General features: G+C 29.4%; 1 protein-coding gene across 1 annotated transcript in view; it reads left to right on the top strand.

Annotated features, from left to right (window-relative positions):
* LOC118188729 (protein phosphatase methylesterase 1) overlaps nucleotides 1-23617 on the top strand; it is a 73356-nt gene that overhangs the window by 6851 nt on the left and 42888 nt on the right. The window contains exons 2-7 of the mRNA XM_085826054.1: nucleotides 8029-8128; nucleotides 18897-18989; nucleotides 19126-19183; nucleotides 19326-19377; nucleotides 19471-19542; nucleotides 23481-23566. Of these exons, the coding sequence (XP_085682180.1) occupies nucleotides 8029-8128; nucleotides 18897-18989; nucleotides 19126-19183; nucleotides 19326-19377; nucleotides 19471-19542; nucleotides 23481-23566 (461 nt within the window). The remainder of the gene's footprint in view (nucleotides 1-8028; nucleotides 8129-18896; nucleotides 18990-19125; nucleotides 19184-19325; nucleotides 19378-19470; nucleotides 19543-23480; nucleotides 23567-23617) is intronic.

The following is a 23617-nucleotide window of genomic DNA, read 5'->3' as shown; positions in this document are numbered from 1 at the left end:
TCTCCACGCCTGGTTGGCGATAACAAAAACAATTTTTGCCAGTTTGGCAATACAACTTTTAGAATATACAATCTGTAATACGTCAGGATGACGTTACTATCTACCACACGCCTGGATGGCGATAACTAAGAAAAGACTTTCGCCAGTTTTGCAGTATAATCAAATCACACTATGTCAGTTTGACGTTGCTACTTATTTTCCACGTGCTTGCTTGGTAACAAATTCAAAACTCAGCTAGGAGTTCTTTTTTTTTTATAAAATCCAGGATGGCTTACACATATCAATTATCAACATAAAAATTCAATACAAATAAAAGTAAAGCATAAATAATAATTTTAAAATACTTCTTTATCACAAATATCAATTGTAAATTTATGCTGAATATTTTTAGTGTCAGTTATTTTAAACAAAATCTTAATGATAAACTATAATTCTGAAACAAAGTATTAAAATTCAATAAAAGCTTTTTTAAGAAAACCAAAAGTTAATCTTATCTTCAGAGATCAGCAATATCCTATTTTTGACAATTTTTGCTCGGACGCAAATTATAGAAGCACAGAAGATAACCTTTGAATGATCTGCTTCAAATCTGACTTTAAAATGGCAGACTTCTTACATCCATTTCTCCTTGAAATAAACAAACTCGGCAATTGGTATTAGCAAACTTGTTCTGAAAAATTCAGCAAATTTCTGGGATTAGGAGACCAGCACCATCCAAATGCACTCCTAATTTCCAGTATCTCGGTGGAACCTCCAATTAATTAAGACTGTAATGTATTTTGCAGTAATTGACAAAACAGGCAATCTTCTTATTAGAACATAAATTTTATTTCTGTTCACGAAGATAGATAATTTGAAGAAATTCTTTAGTGGCAAAACTTTCATACTAATACTAGCTGGTAAAAACTTCAGAATCTAATTTTTAAAACAATTTCTCACGTTGCTGAGCAACAGTTACGTAATACAAATATGGCGTTGCCACTTCAACAATAAATTAATTAAATAATAAATAAATTTATTAAATAACAAGATATTACAGTAGTAACCTGATTATTTTACATTGTATGTTTTGGAAACCCTATTATGAAGTGGTTAGTTTTAATGCATGATGACACTGATTTTGATTGTTTGGGAAAATATTTGTCATTGACTTATTTCTGCATTGAATGTTGGTTAGAAAGTACATTGCTTATTTTGCACTTTACACCATAAAATGGCTGCTGGTATTAATATTAACCTGAAGTTTCTGTATGATTTGGAATGAAAACATTGATTGACTGGTGTGTAAATGAAGATTTGAAAATAGCTTAGTTGACCTCTAAGTAAATTACTCAATGGTATTTAAGGATTTGGAAACCAGAGCTCATGTGAACACTATGAAAGGTGTGTGGGGTGTAATAAAAAGAGATTTTCAAAAGAAATACCACCGACAGTCCGCCACTACAGAGGATAATTTTGATTCTCACTTTTGTGAATTCAATATGTGGCGACGGCAGTATACATATTCTAGTTCAGATAATTTTCAATGGCTTTTGGATGCTGTTAAAAAATTATGTGTTTCAATACACTGAAGATGCAGACATTTCTAAATAAATTGAATGTTTTCTTTTTGTACTGTGCAGATTGGATAATATGTATATCCTTTTTTTTATTTTGATTTAGAATGTAGTTTAATGACATTATAGTTTTTGGTAAATATATATTTATGGATGCCCCTTGGCAATAATTTGCGATTTTTGGTGGTACATGGACACAGAGTTTGTGCAATTCTTTGACTTAATATTTTGGCTTTGTGCCAAAAATCACCACTACATAAATCCAAAATAACTAGTCAAAAAAATTGCACAACTCTGTATCTATGTACGCATCGACCTACTTTTACTTCAGAGATTTAAAAAAAATCATCAGAGAATTGCACAAACTAGGCATTGTACAATCCCTTGACTTTGTTCATGTACACTTCGATCTATAGTCACTTAAGAAGTCAGAGGAGCAGCCAACAAAAAATATATAATTTCAATAAACAACATTTTAAATCAAACAATGAAATAACATAAAAAAGGAAATTCATCTTAGCACTACACAAAGGAAATATTCACTTACCTTATTTACAAATTTTCCTGTCTTCGGCCAAACAAAATTCCTTAACAGCATCTAAAAACTTCCTAAAATTATTTGAACTAGAATCTGTATACTGGCGTCGCCACATAACTTAAATAACATAAAATATCCTCTGACGTTTGACCATAGGCATTTCCTTCCTACAAACAGGACAGTATAATGGCAACTAAGTAAACCTTAATTTACACACCAGTCAATTAATGCTTTTTTTCTCTTTCATTCCAAATCGAACAGAAACTTCAAATTAATCTTACAACATTCAACTATTTTACCGTGTAAACCGCAAAGAAACAACATACTTCTTATCCAAAATTCGTCCCATCATTCAAATTCACCGCAATCACACAACCAATTACATCATAATAGGGTTTCCATAGCATTCAACCACTCAAATTACCATAAATGAAACAACAACTTGGAGATAATTCAAGGGGCTCCCTTCAATCTACTCTAACCTAATTTTCTTTTTATGCTTTAATTATGTTTTATTGCATTATGTTTTGAACATTATTGTGCTTGGAAAGGCATTGCACATAAACAGGAATGGCGGCAAAAAATTGCCAATTTTCACCAAGGGGAGACCATAAAATATCTTTTTCCTGTAACGGTTAACGGACTGTCCAATGAAGAAAAATGGACCGAAGATTTCATCTGCAGCCAATGCGCACCAAACATTCACTTTCAGAGTACTGTGTGTTTTCCCTCTTAATGCATGAAAAGATGACTGTTAACATACCCAGGAACATGGAAAGTAAAATTGTTGTGTAAAATTGTTTTAAATTTCTTTCCAAGAAAAAAAAAAAATAAATAAAATAAATAAATAAATGTGTATGTACCCCCTACCCCCCCTTTTTTTTCAAACATGAAATGCACTCGATAATTTTGGACCACCCTGTATAATACTAAACCATTATATGACCTTGGGGTTGGGGGAGTAGTGACAAAGATAAATAAATTTTCATTTCTTTGTGTTGATAATGGCGTATTAATAATTTCTCCTAAATGTATTTTCCCATCTATTGTACAAATACATTTGCAGATAATTGATTGGTTGTAGGTAATAGATCAACTATCCAGCACAGTGGGTCTCAAACATTCTTACACTCTTTCCACCATTGCTAGATTATTATCCCCCCTTTTTCCAAAACTAAAAGAAGTACATATGCATTTATTTAAATTTAGATTCTTTTTTAATGTGTGCTATAAATTAAGCAAGAAAATAATTATAAATTCTAAAACCTGAATAAAAGTAATTTTTTATGTGCTCTTATGGTATTCATTCTAAAATAGTGTATATAAGTAGTAAAACTGATTACGATAATATAGCAGTTTTACTACTTTTAAGGTGGAAAAATAAATTGAAAAGAATGAACCCTCATTTTCTCTAAATTTTTTTCATACGTACATTTTTACAATCCCAGTGCTGATTTTATAATGTTTTATCTTTGGAAACTCGGTGTAGTTTATATTGTTTCTGTATTTATTTTAAATTAAATACTGCAGGTATTTTTTATGGATTTTTTACTCATATCCATACTTAAAGATCAAATTAATCATCATAGGAAATAACAAAATTAGTTTAAAAATTAATCAGATTATGAATGAAAAAGCTAGATGGGAATGTTATGAATAGTTTAAAAAAATTGTGTCATACCTATCAAATCAAGCTTGTATGATATATTACATTTTTTTAATTTATTTTTTTTAAAGGTAAAATTAAACAATTTAGAAATAATCAGGTGTTATTTTCCGTAATTGGAGTCAGCTCCTTGATGTGCTTATATTTTAGTTTTTTAGCTAACTTATACATTTTTGTGTTTGCCTTAATCAGACATTTGATTGTTTCACTCAGTTTAGAAGTTGGCATCTTAGAAAATATTATAATTATCAGTATCAGTATTTATAAATCTTTGTAAAAATACTGATCTTTTCAAAGATGATCAAAACAGAAGGCACTGTGTATTTACAAGATCACACATTATTAAATACATAAGATACTAAAACTGTAATCCTTATCACTCAAGTACTGCAATGGCCAGGCAGATAAAGATGAGATCGTCATTTAATTCAGAATGGTACTCTTTTGTTAGCGGGACCAGATTCAAAATGTATGTGTAGATGGATGTATCATTCATGTATGCATGCCTAGATGTAAACCTTGCACTAAAAAAGGGGGGAACTGTTCTGTATCTCCCATTCTACTAGACCAATTGTAGAAATTTGTGTTTCCCATGTCTCGAAACTGCGACTTAGGATATATATAGATTTATAGATGAAATAACATAGCAATTTTTTTCCATATTTCAGTTCTACATCTCAAATTATGCCAAAGTGCCAAGTTTTATAAAAATCGCACGAGTAGTTTTTAAAAAATTAGCTCTCAAAATTTTAGCTCCTCCATGTTGATTGAATTTGGTATATATTTATCAATATCTCTTTTGTTATTAAACTTATTTCATTCTTTCTTTCACATTTCAAAATTTGGTTTCATTCCAAATAAAATTCACTCATTTTTTATGACTTATTTTAAAATATTTTTTATAAATTTTTGCAAAAAAAATTTTGAATTATAATATTTTTACCATCATCTCAAAGTAGATGTATTTCTAAGCATGCCTGCAAAAAATTAGTTTTTTATTCAAACTTTCGTATGGAATATTTGTTATTAGTGATAATAATGCCAAATGTGGTTTACACTAAAGTGACCACATTTTCATTGAGACAAAGTGGGACAAATGAAATGAAATGAGAATTGTAATTTAGTTATGAAAGCAGACCAATAATTCAAAAAAAAAATTTATTGTATACATTCATATACTTGTCTATAAATATACAAAAATATATTTATTTTTAACTATTGGTAACTATAAAAATATTTGTAAAAAAACTATAATTTGAATATCATGTTTTTTAATTAATTAATTTAAAATTTTTTATTAAAAAAATATGATTTTCTTTCACGGTCATATTTTTTATCCGAGTGAATACTTTACAATAGATTCGGATCATTTATTAAAATGTCATGAAATTTCTCACATGAATTGGTCAAATTATATTTTATGCTTAATACAGATTTTAAAGTTTTAATGTTCAACTGCATTTTTTTAATTGTCCATATTTTATCGATACTAGAAAAAACACGTTCTGTTGCTGCATTTATTACTGGAAGGGAGAGCACGTGTTCTACAATTTTCAAAATATTTTCATAAGGAATATTATTCTGTTTAAAATGAAGGAATAACTCGTCCATTTTTTTGTCTGTTTCCACATTTGCAGACAACCAACATTTAATTTTTTCTTCAGTAACGTATCTTTTTACCAATGACAACTCATCAAAAAGATCATTTTCACAAATATTATTTTTCAGAATATGGTTACTAATATATTAAAAAGATTTTTCCACATATTCCTATAAAATCTCCTTTTTTAATGTCAGCCAATGAAATTTTTTAATATCCTCGAATTGAACTGTTCATTCTTCAAGATATCCCAAGCAGTTATTATAAAAATTTCTGACTTTTTTCAAAAAATCAGGTTGTTTAATGGCCTTGTTCTTCCAAACTGGTGATGTCCTTTCAAATAACTAAGGGAATGTAATAATCATAAATTCTTCTTGCAATTTTGTTTTTAAATTATTGATTTCATTTGACATTTCCAAAATTGAAATTTTGTCCCCTTCAATAATTTTCACAGAGCTGTGAAATAATGTAGCTTGGTTGTGGATGAACTGAAGCCAAATTTGTGATGCATCATTTTTAAAAAAGAGGTGCAGTATTCTTGGACATTTATCTTGTGATAAAAAGTATGATTTTAATGGTTCGTATATTTTTAAAACATTTTTCTACAGCTGGTAAAAGAGCTAGCCATCGTGTTTTGCTGTAACCAATAATTCTTTTATATTCGATTTGTGCGCTTTCACAAAAACCCTTCAAACTTTCAACATGCACAGTTTATGTATAAAAATACGAATAAGTTTTTGCAATAATATTTTCCAGATCCACTGGAAGTAAGTCAGATGCTGTTTGAATAGTACTGTGTAGAGTGTGCACTGCACAACCTACCCCAATAATTTTTTTGGTTCAAATGTTCGCTAAGTTTTGTAAAAATGTTAATTTTCCACCAAAATTTGCGTTAGTATTATCCTCACAATAGGCAATGATTTTATTGTTCCAATTATTATTTTTCAAAATAGTACTTATTGAATCAAAAATTATTTATGAAGTTTCACCCGGCAATAAAATAAAATCTAATATTCTAATTTTAATTCCTGTTTCTGGATCAAAAAGTCTAACAATTGTGGGAAATAATTTTAAATCTTTGTGGTTGGTTGGAAGCATCATGATATATGGATATAAATGTGCATTTATTTAGTTCTTCCTGCAATTGTGAAAGCGAATATAGTGAAAAAACAGTACAAATAATTCATTGGATTTTTGTCCTTGCACATGCAAATTTTTTGTTGTACAAAGTTTTGATCATTTGCGACGTGCAATAAATTGATCTGAAACTTTGATTGTGGTTTATGCTGTGGAAAGCAAATAGCTCTTCAGCTAATGCTAGCTGTTCCTCCATTAACAATGCATATTCCTTGACGAGACGTAACGACAGTGATCGAACACCACAGTGTAAATCGAACTTGTTACATCGCCTAATTTAGTTTACTCTGCATGCATTTTATGTGTTTTCTTTATATTTACTATAATAATTAATAAATAATAGGTAATATATTTTTACAGTACATTTAAAATAAGAAATGCAGATGTTTTCTAAAAAGCGTAACATTTAAAAAAATCAGCAGGACTGTCCCGCCGAAATCAGGACGTGTGGTCACTTTAGTTTACACACTTTGTTAAAAGTATGAGTGATGACCTTTTTTCCCTTCCTGTACAATGAAAAAAAGGAAATGAAAATGGGTTGCCATAAATTAAGAAGTATGTCAAGTGAATTATCCTTGGTGCAAACTGCAAAAAGTTGTTCCTGATAAAATTTAAAATTTCTCACCAAAAACTACAAAATTTAATATCTAGACATAATTTGAGTCATAAAATCGGGGGGGGGGGAATGCTATGTTATTTCAGAAAAAGTTCTATTTTGTGTCAAAATACATAAGTTAGAACAATGCTATATATAAATCTAATATGCAAGGTGGTTATAATTAAAGTTAAGGTTAAAAAAGGTATAAAAAAAAAAAAAAAAAAAAACTACTGGACTAAATGTTATCAAACTTGGTAATCGCATAAAGAGGTCATGGGAATTTATGTAACCATGTTTTTGGGGTTGTCCTGAATAATACTGACTAATAAATTGTGTTTTGATACTTCATCAAGTGCCGTTGTTAATCACTCCAAATCCATGAACTCGTACAAAATGCAACAATATGTATATTAAAGTATGCACATGCACATATGTGGACGTACAACACATGTGTGTATATACATATATTTCTTAATCTGGCCCTGATGACAGAAGGGAGCCTTTTTTATTTCTTGAGATTGACTTTGTTAACTACATGGAATTTGGTAGCTTTCCTCTAATCTATCATAAATATAAGCCAGTTTTTCTTCAAAAATCCTTCATAAAGATAATCTATTTTTTATTATTTAGTTCTCACTTGATTTATTGTAATGAATTATTCTACTGTTTAAGTTAATTGGTACCATAGATCATCACTGAAGACTTAAGCTGACAGATATCTTGCATTTACTAAGCAGCAACTGAGTTTTATATTTACAGAATTTATTTTCTGTACTGCATATTTTTATATGTTCAGTACATGACGAATTTTTCTTTCCCAAGTTTCTCTGTCACTTTTGTTTTGTTTTTAATCTCTTGAGTAAAGTTTAATATAGCTAATTACAATAGATTATGATTAGAGTTACTGAATTATTATTTTTTTTATTTATTTAGGCTAGCAGGAAGAAAAATCAACAGACTGCGAGATTATACTCCAGTGTCATGGGATAAATATTTTGATACATATCGAGATGTAAAAATTTCTGATGGCAGTGTATCCTTCATTTTTAATATACCTCTGATCTATAAATATAATCAGATTTTAGCATTATTTGTTCTCCTTAGTTGTATTCATGAAAAACATATAATTATGTGTCAGTAAATTTGTATTTATAGATTTTTTTTTTTTGATTAAAACATTCAACTTTGAAAAATAGTTGTCTGTAGAATATTTTTACCCTTTTGTTATGATTGATTATAGTCACATCTGATGTTATAATATTGATAAAATTTGTCTGAAGTGTCTTAATGAAAAACTTTCTTTTGTTACTTATCTTAACCTCCTCTCCCAAAAAAATCAAAACAATTAATAAATTAATTAAAATAATTTTTATCCACATTAGTTAGATAATTGTTTTTAAATTATTTAAAAAAAGCTAAACATTACTGTGAAAGGTTTGACAACAGCCATTCTGAAAATAGTAATGCCTTAATAACTCCATAAACAAGGTTGGTAGGGTCTTTAAGAGTCTTTAAAAGTCCTTAGGCTTTTTGGTCCTTAAAATTCCTTAATTTTGGCCAAAATCAGCAGCAGGTCCTTAATTTTAATCATCTAAAATTTCTGTCTGTTTTTATAACTGCCATTTTGAGTGTAAATTAGCATTTTGGAGGAATATTTTTGGCGATTCACTGACATTTATGGTTATCTTTTGAATGGGTTATAATTTGTTCCTATTTCTAATATAAATGATGGGATACTCGAGTTTCTGAGCAAGAAGTGAAATATAAGCATTTTGAACTTAATTTTTTCTAATGAAGAGCTCTTAACACTAGAACTGTGATGCGGGTCAATTTGACCCTAGACGGAAAACACCTTAAAATATGTACATTTTATTTTTATGTAACAATCACTATTTTTTAGAATTTATGTTACATATTTTATATAAATCAATGGAAATTACATAAATCTTTAGAAAATCATATTAGTTACAATTTTAATTAGTAACATGTCTTTTAAACAAAATAAAACATAATTTTTCAAATTTTGATCAAAAAACAGAATATATCCTATTAATAATTTTAGGGAAAAAATAAAAATTTTACCAGTTACTTTATTAGTTTTACAGATTTTTAAAACTCCAATTTATTGTATGCATTATGCACAAAATTTAGTAAATAAGTTTTGTATATTTATCATAAATGTGTGCTTTTCATTTTGAACAAATATCTTGGGTTTTGTTTTCACATTTTGAACTGTGGCATCGGACTGATTTATGCCTAACTTGTGGTTTTCTGCCGATTTTAGTGGTTGCATAACTCATATGTCACCTTTTTTGTCAGCAGAGAACAAATGTTTCTCTCAGTTCTTCAACTAAGTTTTGAATGAATTGCCGCCTACTAATAGATTTTCCAGCTACAGCTTTGTATAAAACCCAGGTGTTAATATCAACAATGTCCAAAACATTATAAAAAACCTGCACCAGCTGCCTACGCGAAGCAGACTTGAGAGTATACTTCATTGCCATTTGGTCAATCTCGTCCACGCCAAATTTAGTTGTGTTGTAATAAGCAATTGTATCAGGTAATTTTTTGGAACTATCTATGGTTTATACAGTTGGATGAAGACAACTTAGTAATTTTTTATCATTTTTCCCTTGATAAACAGCTAGACTGATGTCTTTGTGTGTTAGTACCATAGTCGCATGCAACACGTATTTTGACATTTTTACAGAGACTGGTATTTCCCTTCTTCAGGATTTTACAGTTCCTATAAGGCTGGTGTTTTTGGATTGCAATGCCTTTGCAAGCTTCAGTGTTGTGGAAAAGTTATCTGCAGTGACATTTCTACCTTTATTTTCATATGGACTTAATAGTCGCAATATTACATGTTTAGAAAGAGTGGATGGACTTTGATTATCTTTTTCAAGATACAGGAATCCATTTACAGTCAAAAGTCTTTAATCCGGAATGATCAGGTTCAGGTTGTAGTGCAGCGGACACCCAATGTTTAACCATTGGTAATAAGGGTATTGTCCAACTGCACTATCTTTTTATTTGAATATTATAATTTTTTTGAAAGAATTTTGACATATTTACATTTTTTTCATATGATTACAATATAATTGTGACATATGGTGCCTTTCATACACGAATACATAACGGCAAATATAGAACATAATGATAAGTACAGAACACAAAGGCAAATTTACAACATAAAGGTAAATATATAACATATTGGGACATAATGACCTACATATAACACATTTAGAAACATATATATATAGCATTATTATATACATAAATGCAATGAGCACTTTTTTTGCCTGTATATCTAAGAGAGTATATACTGAGTCAGGCAAAAATTATTTTGTATATGAATTTTTTTAAAATATTTTTTTACTTTTTTTAAATATTATTTGATGCATAGAGGTGTTGTATGGTCCTCTAGTTTTTTTGTTAATTCTAGTCTGTACTTTTGTCAATATTGTCCTTCAATATTTTGTCAAGTAGGTAGTTTTGTCAACTCTAATTTAATTTTTTTGAAAGTTCCAGTGTTATTTTTTGCTTATCTTGTATTGCACAATTCTTCTCCTCTACTAGTGAGGAATATAACTGAGAGTTCTATTTTTCTTCTTAATTGTTTTATTTTTAAAGCTATTTGCAAGCACTGATATATGTTAGTCTCAGGAAGTATGAAGTGATAATTTTTTGTTAATGGACATTTGAAGATGTAATGGTTGGGGTCGCCTCTTTCCCCACATATCCATTGCTCAGAAGGAGCTATGTTTCGTTCGTAAAAATACTTGGGGAAGGGGCCATGTACTGTCATAAACCAATTAATTAGATGATTCATACTGAGTCTGTCCGTATTGATATGAGGTTTGAGTTGGAAGAGTCTTCTTCCCTTATCACTATTTTTCCATTCTTCTTCCCATACATGTTCCCGTAAGCATTTAAGTTGGTGTTTTAGCTGAGATTTGGGCCAAGAGGGATTTTTTAATTCTGCGTCAGTGTCAGTAATAGCAGATTTTGCCGCTTCATCTGCTTCTTCATTTCCAGAAATCCCTACATGGGATTTAACCCATGAAATAGTAGGATGTATATCGGGATTCGAGATGGAGATATCATAGATATCTTGAATGATCGGAGAATTATGTTTAGTATTTTTCATACTAGAATCGTGGATAGACTGTGTATATTTTAATATTTTTTAAATTTTGTTTTCGGTACAATATTCTAGGACCATTTTTATTGCTGATAACTCAGCTTGGAAAATACTGTTTTCCTTTTGAAGTTTAGCTTTTCGTATTATTTTAACTTGAGAATTTACATAAATAATGCATGCACATCCGACTCCTTCTTCCATTTTTTAGCCGTCTGTGTATGCGCATCGGTAGTAGTCTCTAGTTTGTGTATCTTTTGCAATACAGTTGATTTTTGGATTTACTACTGGGTGCCTTCTGTATGGGTTACAGGGAGATTCGTAACTGGAATATTCAAAGTCTCTATCTTTTATGGATAGAGCAATGAACTGGAAGTTGATCTGTCAGCACTATCCTTATTTCCAGGGCAGATGTTTTTATTTTATTCAGCTTATAATTCCTTACTAAATGTAGTATTTCATCTCTATGTACTCCGTCTTTGATATGATTTAAATCAAATTCCTCCTCATTATAAATATCACGAATACACATCAAATAGTTTTCTGGTTGCAATTTTACATATGCGCACATTGAAAGAAATGTTTAATAAATTAAACAAATAAATATTAAGCTTTTTTGTAAATTTTGATACCCTTTAGATCATAATTGCTCTTTATTTCATAAAAAAGTTTCATATTTTTAATTTTATAATTTCTGCATGCCATCTTACCAGATTTAAATTGATGATCTATAATCCGGAATCGCCGAAGTTCTGACGAGTCCGGATTAAAGACTTTTGACCGTATTAGATATTTGAGTCAATATCTGCAGCTAACCAGAACTTGATTCCAAATTTATTCAAATTCCAGTTCAAGTCCTTTTGCGCAGTATAAAATTGCTATAAAAGCATCCACTTCTTCTACTGTTACATTCATTTTCATGAATCTGTCAATGAGCTTCATCTTCAGTTTATTTCTTTATATGCTTCAATATCCCTTCATCTATGAAAAGTCTCCAGGCATTTGACTGACTGAAATTATATTAAAAAATAACATTAAAATAAAACATTTTTATTTTTTGCTGTCATATTATAAAGTTCCATTTTAGCAACTTAATATACCATATTTTGAATCTGAAAAATAAGCAATCCATAAAGCACGATTTATGAAACAATTCTTAGAAAAAGCAAAATTAGCTATGTAATTAATTAAAAATGTCTTTTTAATTTTTTCATAGTAAACGTTTTTCTCATGTAATTGCCTCGAAGTATTTAAAATTCTCAGAATATGCATCAGTTTTCTCTATAAAATTAATTTTACACTTTTTTTTTTAAACATTTCGAGCTTTTTGCTGTTACAGAATCGGGAGGAATAACTTTTTAGGATTTTTGACACTGCAGCTTGGAAAGTTTAGAAAGATTTGAAGGCAAGATTTATAGATCCACGATTCTAGAAGATTCCAGAAATATGTGACATAATGAAAAATGCCTCCATGCTATTAACTCGGGGATGTATTTTACAGAAAGTTTGCAATGAATTTCTTACTTTTTGGAGAACATCTGGAAGAAAAATGAAAGCATAATATTTGAATGTTTTACTTCTGATACTAGAATCTTTTTCTTAACATGTTTATCTTGCCTTTATTATCTCTACTTTTCACTAGACACAAGCATGAAAAATATCAAAAATGCTTCTAAGCTTATCACATGGTTAGTTATACCTTAAAGAATATTAACTGGGTTACAACCCCTGGAACTCTACATGAAGCTATGACACTAACTGTGTCAGACAGAGCCCAACCTAACTTTCAAAACTTGCCAATCGTGCCTACATCACGCCTTTCAGGTTTGTTCTAATCAGCAGGTCTCTCTCTAGGCAGCGGTGACAACATCCAGTCTTTTTTTTTTTTTTTTTTTTTTTTTTTTTTTTATGAATCATGCTGATTACGTTCTTACTTCTTATTTTAACCTATGCCACTTGACATAAAATCTACCTGTTATTTACTAAATCTCTAGACTGAGCAAGTGTGTGACAAAATGAGACATGGGGAAAAAATCGACGTAAAGCTAACTGTTAGTAAAACGTAAATAAAATGTTTATCTTTTTTCAAATATGTCAAAACTATTATAAGTGTAAAATATTTAATGCTACTTGATAAATTTCATAATGTTTATTTTATTCTCAAACTTATTAATAATTATATTAAATAATTCATGTTTAATAATAATGCATTCTACTTATGGATCTATTTTACTTTTAGGATGGTATTACAAAAGTGAAGTCCAGGCATAGATAATAATTTTAATTGAATTTATTCAATTCCCATTTTCTCATAGATCCTTAATTTTTTTTCATTAAAAGTCCTTAATAGTACTTAATTTCTGTGTGCAGAAATGTGTATGAACCGTGCATAAAGGAGCAAGGGATGAATGAAATTAAAAAATGCAAGAAACAACTCTAATAAAACACCTTTTTCAAGAAATCCTCATACAGTTCGTTTCATGCTGCTGTACACAGTGATCCATTTTTGCTTAAAAACAAAGAACAGTTGTGCAAATTTAGCACATGGCATTGTTAACCCCATGTACACAGCATTCTGTTTTTAATTAAACAACTGTCAAAGAGCTGCACTCATTTGCCACTGTGCATGATGTTATTTTACTCCACATATGCAGTAATCTGTGTTTGCTTTAAAAAAACCCAGAGAATTGCACAAAGTTTAATCCATAAAATTTGATCATTTAAGAAGTACAACTTCATGGAATATGTATGAATTTTTTCAGAATGCAAAAAATTCATATTCTGTACTATTGGACAGAATGCCATATATCTGAAGTAGTGTACTGTTTTCTTTTTCATCAGTTGGCAACTCCATTGTCTCATGATCCTAGAGGAAAAATAAATATGTGTATACTCAATGCAAAAATAAACACTAATTTGAAAATTAGTTGTCAAATTTGAAGGTGGAAACCCACACTCATCTGCAGCATGTATACCTGGGTTGCCATATAAATGTATTTTGTCAAAGTCATGGATTGCCTGTTTTGGCTGCATTGTGGATTGCATCATGAATACTTTTCAGGGGGTTCAGAAAATACCAAGAAAAATTACAAAGCTTATTCTACATCATCATAAAAGAACAGTATAACAAAATAGAATAGAATATTGTTTTTTCTATTGCATCCATAACCTGTTCTGTAATTTTGCATGTATTAATTTAAAAGAACAGAAAATTTAATCTTGCTGTACTTTAATCTCAACTATATTGCATAGTTCATGTAAAAGTTGAGAAACAGCCCCCTTTTTTCCCCTATTGCACAAGATTTAATTCATTGCAAACATCATCAGGATCAACTAATGTTTTAGAAATTGTGTGTTTTATGTAGAGTTTGCAAATTTCTTCCATGGTGGGGAAAAGAACTGGGTAGAAGAATCTGATTTTTACGTATTTCATAATAATATATTTCTATTTATTCATAAATGACCCTGCTATATTACTAACCAGTGTAAACATTTTCATTATATATATATTTTGTCTCATTTGTATGTCTATAATAGCCTTCTTCGTAACATGTAAATATGTATAGATATTTACACTTTGAAAAGAAAAAATTCAGTCAAATATATTAGTAAATGAAATAATTTTCCCATTTCTATGGATTTTTTGAAGGAATTTATTTTATTAACATGCATTTTAATCCAGAAATAATAAAACATTTATTTTGAAATAACTTAAATTTTAATGTTAAATTTATTCCCTTAAGCAGCCCAACAGATGCATCATTGTTGTTTATATCCTTTTCTAGTTATTTTTCTAAGGGGGGGAGAGGAACTCTTTTCATATTGAAATGCAACATTTTGGAAGATATTTGATATGTCACATGAAAATTGCCTGCTGGTAACAGTGGTTCATGTGGATTTATAATAAAAGGTTAACAGTTCAAAAATTTGTGCAAATAATGTTAATTTATTTTATTTCAAAAATCATTAATTACTTTAATTTTTTCCTTTTTATACAAAAGAATGACTTCATAAGTTTATACCCTTGCCTAATGAGTGTAAAATATTTAATGCTACTTGATAAATTTCATAAAATTAATTTTATTCTCAAAATATTAATAATTATGTTAATGAAGTTATGTTTACTTCACGTTCACTACTACGTTCAGGCATAGATTAGCTACTCACGTTCAGGCATAGATATAATATTTTTAATTGAATTTATTCAGTTCCTGTTTGCTCATAGGTCCTTAATTTTTTTCATTAATGGTCCTTAAAAGTCCTTAAAAGTACTTAATTTCCTTGTGCAGAAATGTGTACGAACCCTGCTAAAGTAATCTGCATCAGCATTATTTATATTTGCACTTGCACATATATTTCTATAATTTGTACTTTGTTTGCTATCTTTCTAAAATGTGAAAAATTCCATTTTAGTCTTTTCTTCTGATCTGTTGTTCTTATAGATTGCAACTGTTTGCTCATAATATAGAGGTAAAAGTCATAAGAATATTAAAGGAGTATAGGTGACGTTTAATATTTTAATATGATTATTCTTTAACTATCACTGTTATGATAAATTATTTATTTTGAAGTAGATTAGAGTTTCAGAGAGATTGTGTGATATGTGTCAGTTATCACAAACTGTATTTAAAATACTACATTATGTATGTAATAAATATATGCATTATGTTCTATATTAAATACTACTATGTACATTATGTATTACATTAATACTAAAATCCTATTTATCTGTGTTATTTGAATGGAGTCTTATTATAGAAATCTTTTATTTGGATCACCCATAATGGCTTTTGACAATTAAAGGTAGAAATAAATACTTAATACGGTAGCAATCAAATTAGAAGGAAAACATGCTGATATAAAATTTAAAATTAGACAAAAAAGCTGTCTTAATTTGACAGGTGTTTAGTTCCAAGATAAAAATAAACAGTTTCAGAGAGCTGGGACTAAACAGTTTGAGTGATCAGCAGAGCTGGGACAAGTGTGGGGCAATCAGTTGCCTCATGTCAATGGCTAAGAAGGGCACCAAATTAGCTGTGAAATTTTAGAAATACATTTAAAAAATTAATTTTGACTGTTAACTTTCAATTTTCAACAGTATCAAGAAACACCATCTTGATGTAGAATATTTAAAGCAATAGAAAGGGTGCTGTATTCTGGAATACTTATGCTATCATGTATATTTTTAAAATCCTAATCAAACTAAATCAAAAACTTGTTTAACTGTTAATGATTAAATATTTAAAGTGAAACAGAAAAATCATTATCATTTATTTTATATAATTTCAGCTCATCATTATTACTTTATATGAAGTTCAAATTTATATAAGATATCAAACGATAAGTCATTCTAATGGATTGAAACTAATAACCTCTAAGCAACTTTAATTTAAAATTTTACTTATGTTTTCATTAAAACATATCATTAAATATGCTTACACATTTCATTTCATTGTAAAGTGTGTAATTTTCTCTAAAGTACTGGACAGAGAAAAAAAAAAAAGGTGGGGGATTTTTGGACTCGTTGATTACTCTCATTTTTCATCACCATTTTGAATAAATAAAGCTAAATTAAGTGGGGTGTTACCATATATAATATGTTGAATGTTTATATTTCATTAAACAAATTTAAGCATTAATAGAAGGCACTGAAATGTGTACTTTTCATCATAAAATACATGATTGCGCTTTAAGTGCTTAGGTGCCGAAGGATGTTGCATTCCGTCTTTTGTAACACAGAGGCTGTTTATGGCTAAATCATTAGGTTCATATTCATGCTGTATCATTTGTGACTGAAAATAGATCAATATACAAACAAGGAGAAAAGAGACAGACATTTATTTTTGCATTGTGTAATATGGGGTATCTTAATAAATGGAAAAATCCTCCAGTGTCTAATAATTAACATGCAATCATGCATTCCAAGAAGAAACCAAGAAATCTCTAATTGCATTTGTATCACTTTGAATTAACTTTTCTTATGTATTTTTACCTGCATAGTATTTTTGTGTCCTTGAAAAAGTAGAGTTCTTGAGCCAGTCTTCGTCTAATTTAATAGCTTTTCTGTGAAATCAGTGTCAGTCTAAATTTGAATTCTGTTTAATTTTAAATCAACATGCTGCTTTCCGTATAATTGTCTGTATATTTTTACTAGTTTTCTTAAATTCTTTCAATTAAAAATTGACAAAGATCTGTTACAATAAAATTTATCTGAGTTTTGGTATTAGAGTTATTTCCAAATACTGATTTTTATTTTGACTTTCTTCAAACTGAAATTATCAAGATGTATTCCTTTGCTTTTTGTTTCTGACACTATTAATGAAATTTTCTAAGATATTTGTGTCTTGGATTATTTTGATTAAAAATGTAAGTTTCTCAAATAATGCTTTTTAAAGAATTTGTTCTAATCAATTGTGTTCAGTTAGATTTTTATGCAATTAGCTTGAAAAAAATCATAGTCTTTTTATGTATTTCTGAATGCTTTTTAAGAATTTCCCAAATAATTTTAAAATAAGGTTAGCAATGCTACCTGCCATACTGATGGTACCATATTCGAATCCTGAAAGATGTTGATATATAGTATCTGCATATTTACACTATGCACAGATACTATATATGACATATAGCCTGGAGTATTTAAAATACTGATATACTGAAGGAAGTGCTCTTGAGTGCTGTATTGGTTGGCAAAGAGGATTAAGAGCCCATAGGAGGAGTGCTGTCCAGCAAAATTAAGGTGAAGTTGTACAATTACTACAATTGCAGTGTACCAGTTAAACAAGTGGTGAAATTCTGTATCCTGTCCACTTCTTCTTGTTAAGAAAGCTTTCTCCAGCTGTTGCATCTTCCCAGTTATATTACACTGAATGTCTTCATTCTAAGAAAGAAAGTTACCTGGACTTTTCATCTGAAGTTTGAAGTAATTGGAACCAATTAAAAATATCAGTTTGATTGTTATTTTTCTAGAATTCTAATTGTTTATCCCAAGCAGTACTAAAAGAATATTATTTATGTACTGAAATAATTTGATAAATGTTGTATCAAAGAGCTAATCAGTTTGTATTTTCATACTTTTTTTAAGAGATTTCTAAAGATTCACAGGGAGATTTATTTGACTGCACTGTTTGTCTCTAAACGGCAGATAAATTTTTAATTTATTGTAGATATTTTATTACAAAGAATCATCTGAATATATAAAACATAAAGTATTTTTGTAATATTTTTATGTACCTGATTAATTTACTGAAGTATTTTATAGTGGTTATTAAAGAAATTATTAATGTCAACATGAATTGACAGTCGGAGAGAACAAACAAACAAAAAAAAAAAAAAAAAAAAAACTTCCAATATATATATTTGTATGAAGATTTGTATGAAGTATCTTTTTGAGCTATTATATCCATTAAAGCAAAATATCAAAATAAACTAATTTTAAAACCAGATCATTTGAGAAGCTATATGGTATATATGGTAGCTTGAACAACTTAACATATAAAATCGTGAAGTTCTATCTTTTTTAATTTGAATGATGTACTTTTTTTTCTTTCTAAAATACAAGGTTATTTTAATTGAAATTATTTTTGCTAATGTGCAATATCTAAATGTATTTTTAATTATGCAAATGCTCTGGAATATTTTTCCTTCACTTCTTTACTACCAGACTTTTAGGGTATATCTGAAAGGCAGCTCTGGCCCACTTCTTCTGTTACTTCATGGGGGAGGCTATAGTGGACTTTCATGGTCTTTATTGACGGTTAGTTCTTTTCATTTAATTGAAATACATTTTGCGCTTTTAGTCTTTCATCATTCTTAAATTCTTTAAATCTGCAAAACTCTTTATATGGATAAAAAATTTAATGTGTTCTACATTTTATTTTCTTCCTTTGTAGGCAAATATTAGCCAGCTTGTAGAATGTCAAGTAGCTGCACTGGATTTTAGAGGGCATGGTAAAAGCTTTAAATTCAAAATTATTTTGTTAAATAAATATATCAAAATCTCTTAATAATTAGTTTAATTTGGTAATTTAAGCATTTAACTTCATAATTTTTAACATGGCTAACTTGAAAATCAACTTTGTCCTATTTGTAGGAGAAACTCATTCTGCAGATGATGATGACCTTTCAGCTGAGAGGTTATCCAGGTAAGAGCTGAATTATATTCTTCAAATTTATGTTCTTGTAGTTCGCTAATAATTAGTGTTATTTTATTTTTATTGTATTGTTTAATTTTTCAGTGATGTCGGGGAAGTATTCAACACATTATACGGAGATGAAGAGCAGCCTTCTGTTGTGCTGATTGGACATAGGTAAGATAGTACTATGTACTGTTTTAGGATAACTTATGTAATAATTTAAAATTTTGTTACCATCAAGCCTTTTGAAATTCTGGTCTCATACTTTTAAGTGATATGTTAATTTTCATATATGGCTTGAACTTTTGTGCTTGTTCTTTATGATTAATGTAAATAATAATTATAAAAAAACTGGTCATAATCTTATAAAATTTGAAGTCATTTGCTCTTAATTCAAATTTTTGATCATTATGCAATTTGTTACTTTTTCTCAGATTTTTTATCTTTGGAATATTAAACCCAAGTATGCTGCTCTTCTTTTACTGGAAGGAGATGGGGAAAGAGTTATATTTTGTAGGGAATGTGTCAAAATAATGGGACAAGGCAGGGGCGTAGCTAGAGGGGGGCATCTGTCCCCGGGCACAGAATCCAAGGGGTGCCAAACTGATGTTATGACATTTTAGAATTAAATGTTTTCCATCCTTGGCAAGCAGTAGATGGTGCGAAATCTTCAGTTGTCCCTGGGTGCTGTAAACCCTAGCTACGACTCTGGGACAAGGCCAAATTTGATGGTTTTAATTAATCATTCTTAAAAATAAAATGGAAGGATGAGTGAAATATTTCCAGATATTGTGATGATTTTTGAGAGAAACAAGAGCATGCAAATATCAAAAATATTGAGTTCAGCCATAAACAAGGCTGGCTTTTAAATTGAGTTGATTTTAAAAAGGGGTAGAAAGTAAATGTAATACTTTGCATTTGAACTCATCTTTCTTCAGTCACATTATGAAGAGCCTATTATCTTTTAAAGAAATCGATATGATTGGTCTTTTGAAGAAATTGAAAAGATCCAGAAAGTAAATAAATAAAATGCGATGAAGTAATTATAATAAAAATCTGTGTAAACTGAAAGAAGAGAAAACTTATATGCTCCAATATATTAATTATATAGTTTACTTTTTATATATCAGTGATTTCAGTTTTCAGTATTAGATGAGTTTGTGTAGATTCAGTGATATAAAAATGCCAGTATATTCATTTAACATGCTGCTTATTATATTTTATATATTTATTATATTTTATGGCATCTGGTGTATTTGAATATATTTCCAGTGATATTCATTCTAAGCATTCTTCTCCTATGTAAAATGTAGTTATGCAATATATATTTATAGAATACTGGGAGAGATTTCTTCAAATATTGGGCTCGAGAAGTACTAAAATGTGTGCAATAAGCAGACTATATTTCAGAATTCTACATCAGTACAAGTGTGAAAGCACAAAGGGATTTTCAGAGGGAAAAAATAATGCAGAATACTTTCAGATAGTGTAATAAATTTTATTATATTAAAAGGGTTAATCAGAGCTGAGTGTGAAAAGATGAGAAACTGTTCCCATCCTTAAAAAGTAGTAATTCCAGGCTCTGGAAATCATATTTTGGTGAGTTTTCTGCTTATTGGTTCAACTTGTGTTTGAGCTACTTGAATCTACTGATCCATAACCACTTCTAGCCTTCAATTAAATTATATATTTCAGACAATTAATAGCATCTAACTTCCTTCAGATGTGCAATTAAGGTACGTGTATAATGTCACATATTTCCTTTTATGATTTGCTCATATTTGCATATTCTATATGCAAACATCTCTGCAGCACTATTCTAGTATTTAATATCATTTACAATCACATCCTTGCATATCTGTTGATTTAGTAAGCATGGGTTCATTTATCTGCAGTTTAAGACAGAAGAAAGGAAATGTTGACATCAGTTTCAAAAATTGAAAAATGCAAGCAAAATAACATTGGTCCATAATGTAGCCAAAATATAATAGTTCAGGTATGCTCAATACTGTCTTTTCACACATCTGCCTAGCCATCTAAGGCTGGTGTAACTAAATAATGGTAATGGAAACTTTCACTGTAGAACCTATTGTGTATGCTGAGATTACAGAGAACCCATCAACGAAGCCCACATTCCCAGCTTGATGTTTTATAAATATGTTGATGGGAGAAAGTTATTAGTTGTCAAAGAGTATTTGATTTATAATTGTTTCCTATTTTTTCCCCTTTTTTTACAGTTTCGTCCATTCCTGTTCTAGCATTCACCATATTCTCAATAATAGTATGTTATTGTAGTATGTCTGGCTTTTTATTTTGTTACTCGCAATAATGACCTCAAAATATAAGACTAGCGATACTACAAGTGCACAGTATCTACTTGAAGGTTTTGTTGTGCTATTTTTATTAGGAAAGCAAATAATTTATGCTGTTGCCATCACTTGAAACAATATGTTTTGCTGTTTCTTCATTTTTCAGTCATCTCTTGAAAGTTAAGGTAAAGTATCAAAATCCTTTGCTTTCATGTGTAGGGTATCATGTTACCTCTGGTGTACAATATATTTTTATTTAATTCAGTAATATGATATACATGGTACTGTGATGTGCAGAATATTTTATTATATAATCTTAGTTATGTCTTATTATTCAGAATTTACCAATTAAACATAATTATGTGCATTATATGAATAACCTGTTTTATATAGTATTTCTATTATCTACACTTTCATGTATCTGTAGTAAGCCCTGAAACAGACTATCCGCGCATAACCAATTACTATAAATAATTGTACTCAGTGGAGTTTGATTGTGAATAGCACATGTAATGAAAAAGGTATAATGTTGTTGTTATTGAGTCCATATAACATGGAAGAATGGTTGCCAGAGCCTGCTCCAGAGAGCTGTTTTAAACCCCAATTTTGAGGGAGTGCGCCCTGAGGGTGGTCAAGAGATCTCCCATCCCTCTCTGCTTCCATCAAACCGTATAAGAGGACTTTGGGTTCGCCGCATATTTAGAGTACTCCCATGCCGCACAAGTACTATATATGTCTTCTGCAGGATTCAAACCCGGGCTCTTCAGTACCACAGTAGGCTTCCCTAACCACTGTACCGTCTGGGCGACAAAAAGGTATAATATCCTCCATAAAACACAAGAAAAGCAATATTTTTTGTTTGTGATGTCAAAGTTGGAGGAATGATGATGCAGGAAGATTATCCCGAAAATTTTTAGAGCTATTAATGCTGGGTATTACTCCAATATATTTTGTATTTGAAAATTATGTGCTCTAATTCTGTGTTAGATTAATGGAAAGTTTCAACTGAAGAAAGCTCACTGAATAAAAGTTATTCTAAAAGCATCAAGTAGAATGTTTTTTTCTTTTTAATATGTATATTAATTTTGCTAAAGTACTCTGAAATTGCTTAATGTTTTTATTTTTGCAGCAATTAAATAATAATATATTGAAAAAGAAGAATATCCCCCTAATTTGTTTAAAAGTCCTGAGGTTTTTATCTGTTATTCATTTTCTCACTGGATGACTAATATGCTAACTGGATTTTTTTTTATTGTATAAAAATAAAAGTAAAGTTTTATATTTCTTTTTTTGCTTAAGGATTAAATATTAAAGTGCTTTGTGTTGAACAAATATTGAAAAAGTATATCTTTTACATGTTATTAAAAATCTGTAACTATCTGGAGCCATAGTAATTAAAATAAATAATTTAACTGAGTTATATATGTATAGTGCAGAAATTCATAAGCTTCTAAATTCTTGATTATCTCTCTGTAGGTTTATTGGATTCCATCACTTTTTTTATAGCTGTGATTTTTCTGTAATTTTACTAATGTCATTGTTAAAAACGAAATTTTAAATGTTATTTGAAAGTATTTTATTTGGTTATTAGTATTTAAACAATGTAAAAATTTGCTTTTGTGAAGACATGTTTTAAAACTTTCTGCATAAATATTTTAAAGCATTTTCCTTGCCTTATAGAATAATGCTTTTAGTCTACTTACATTTGCTTTGCAGCTTTAGAAAATAATTTAGATGCTGAATGAAGAAACAGTTTTCATAATAGTCATGTTTTGTTGAATAACATGTTTTTATATTTTATAGCATGGGAGGAGCAATTGCTGTCCATGCAGTGTATAGAAATCTTATTCCTACTGCCATAGGATTAGTTGTAATTGATGTCGTTGAAGGTAATATTTTAAAATATTTTATAAGAAAATATTTGTAGTGTTGGAAACTTT

Source organism: Stegodyphus dumicola, chromosome 1 (assembly GCF_044657685.1).
Source record: "Stegodyphus dumicola isolate Sdum_Otavi_A_Nest chromosome 1, ASM4465768v1".
NCBI lineage: Eukaryota > Metazoa > Arthropoda > Arachnida > Araneae > Eresidae > Stegodyphus > Stegodyphus dumicola.
This window is presented reverse-complemented; position numbering and strand designations above follow the sequence as displayed.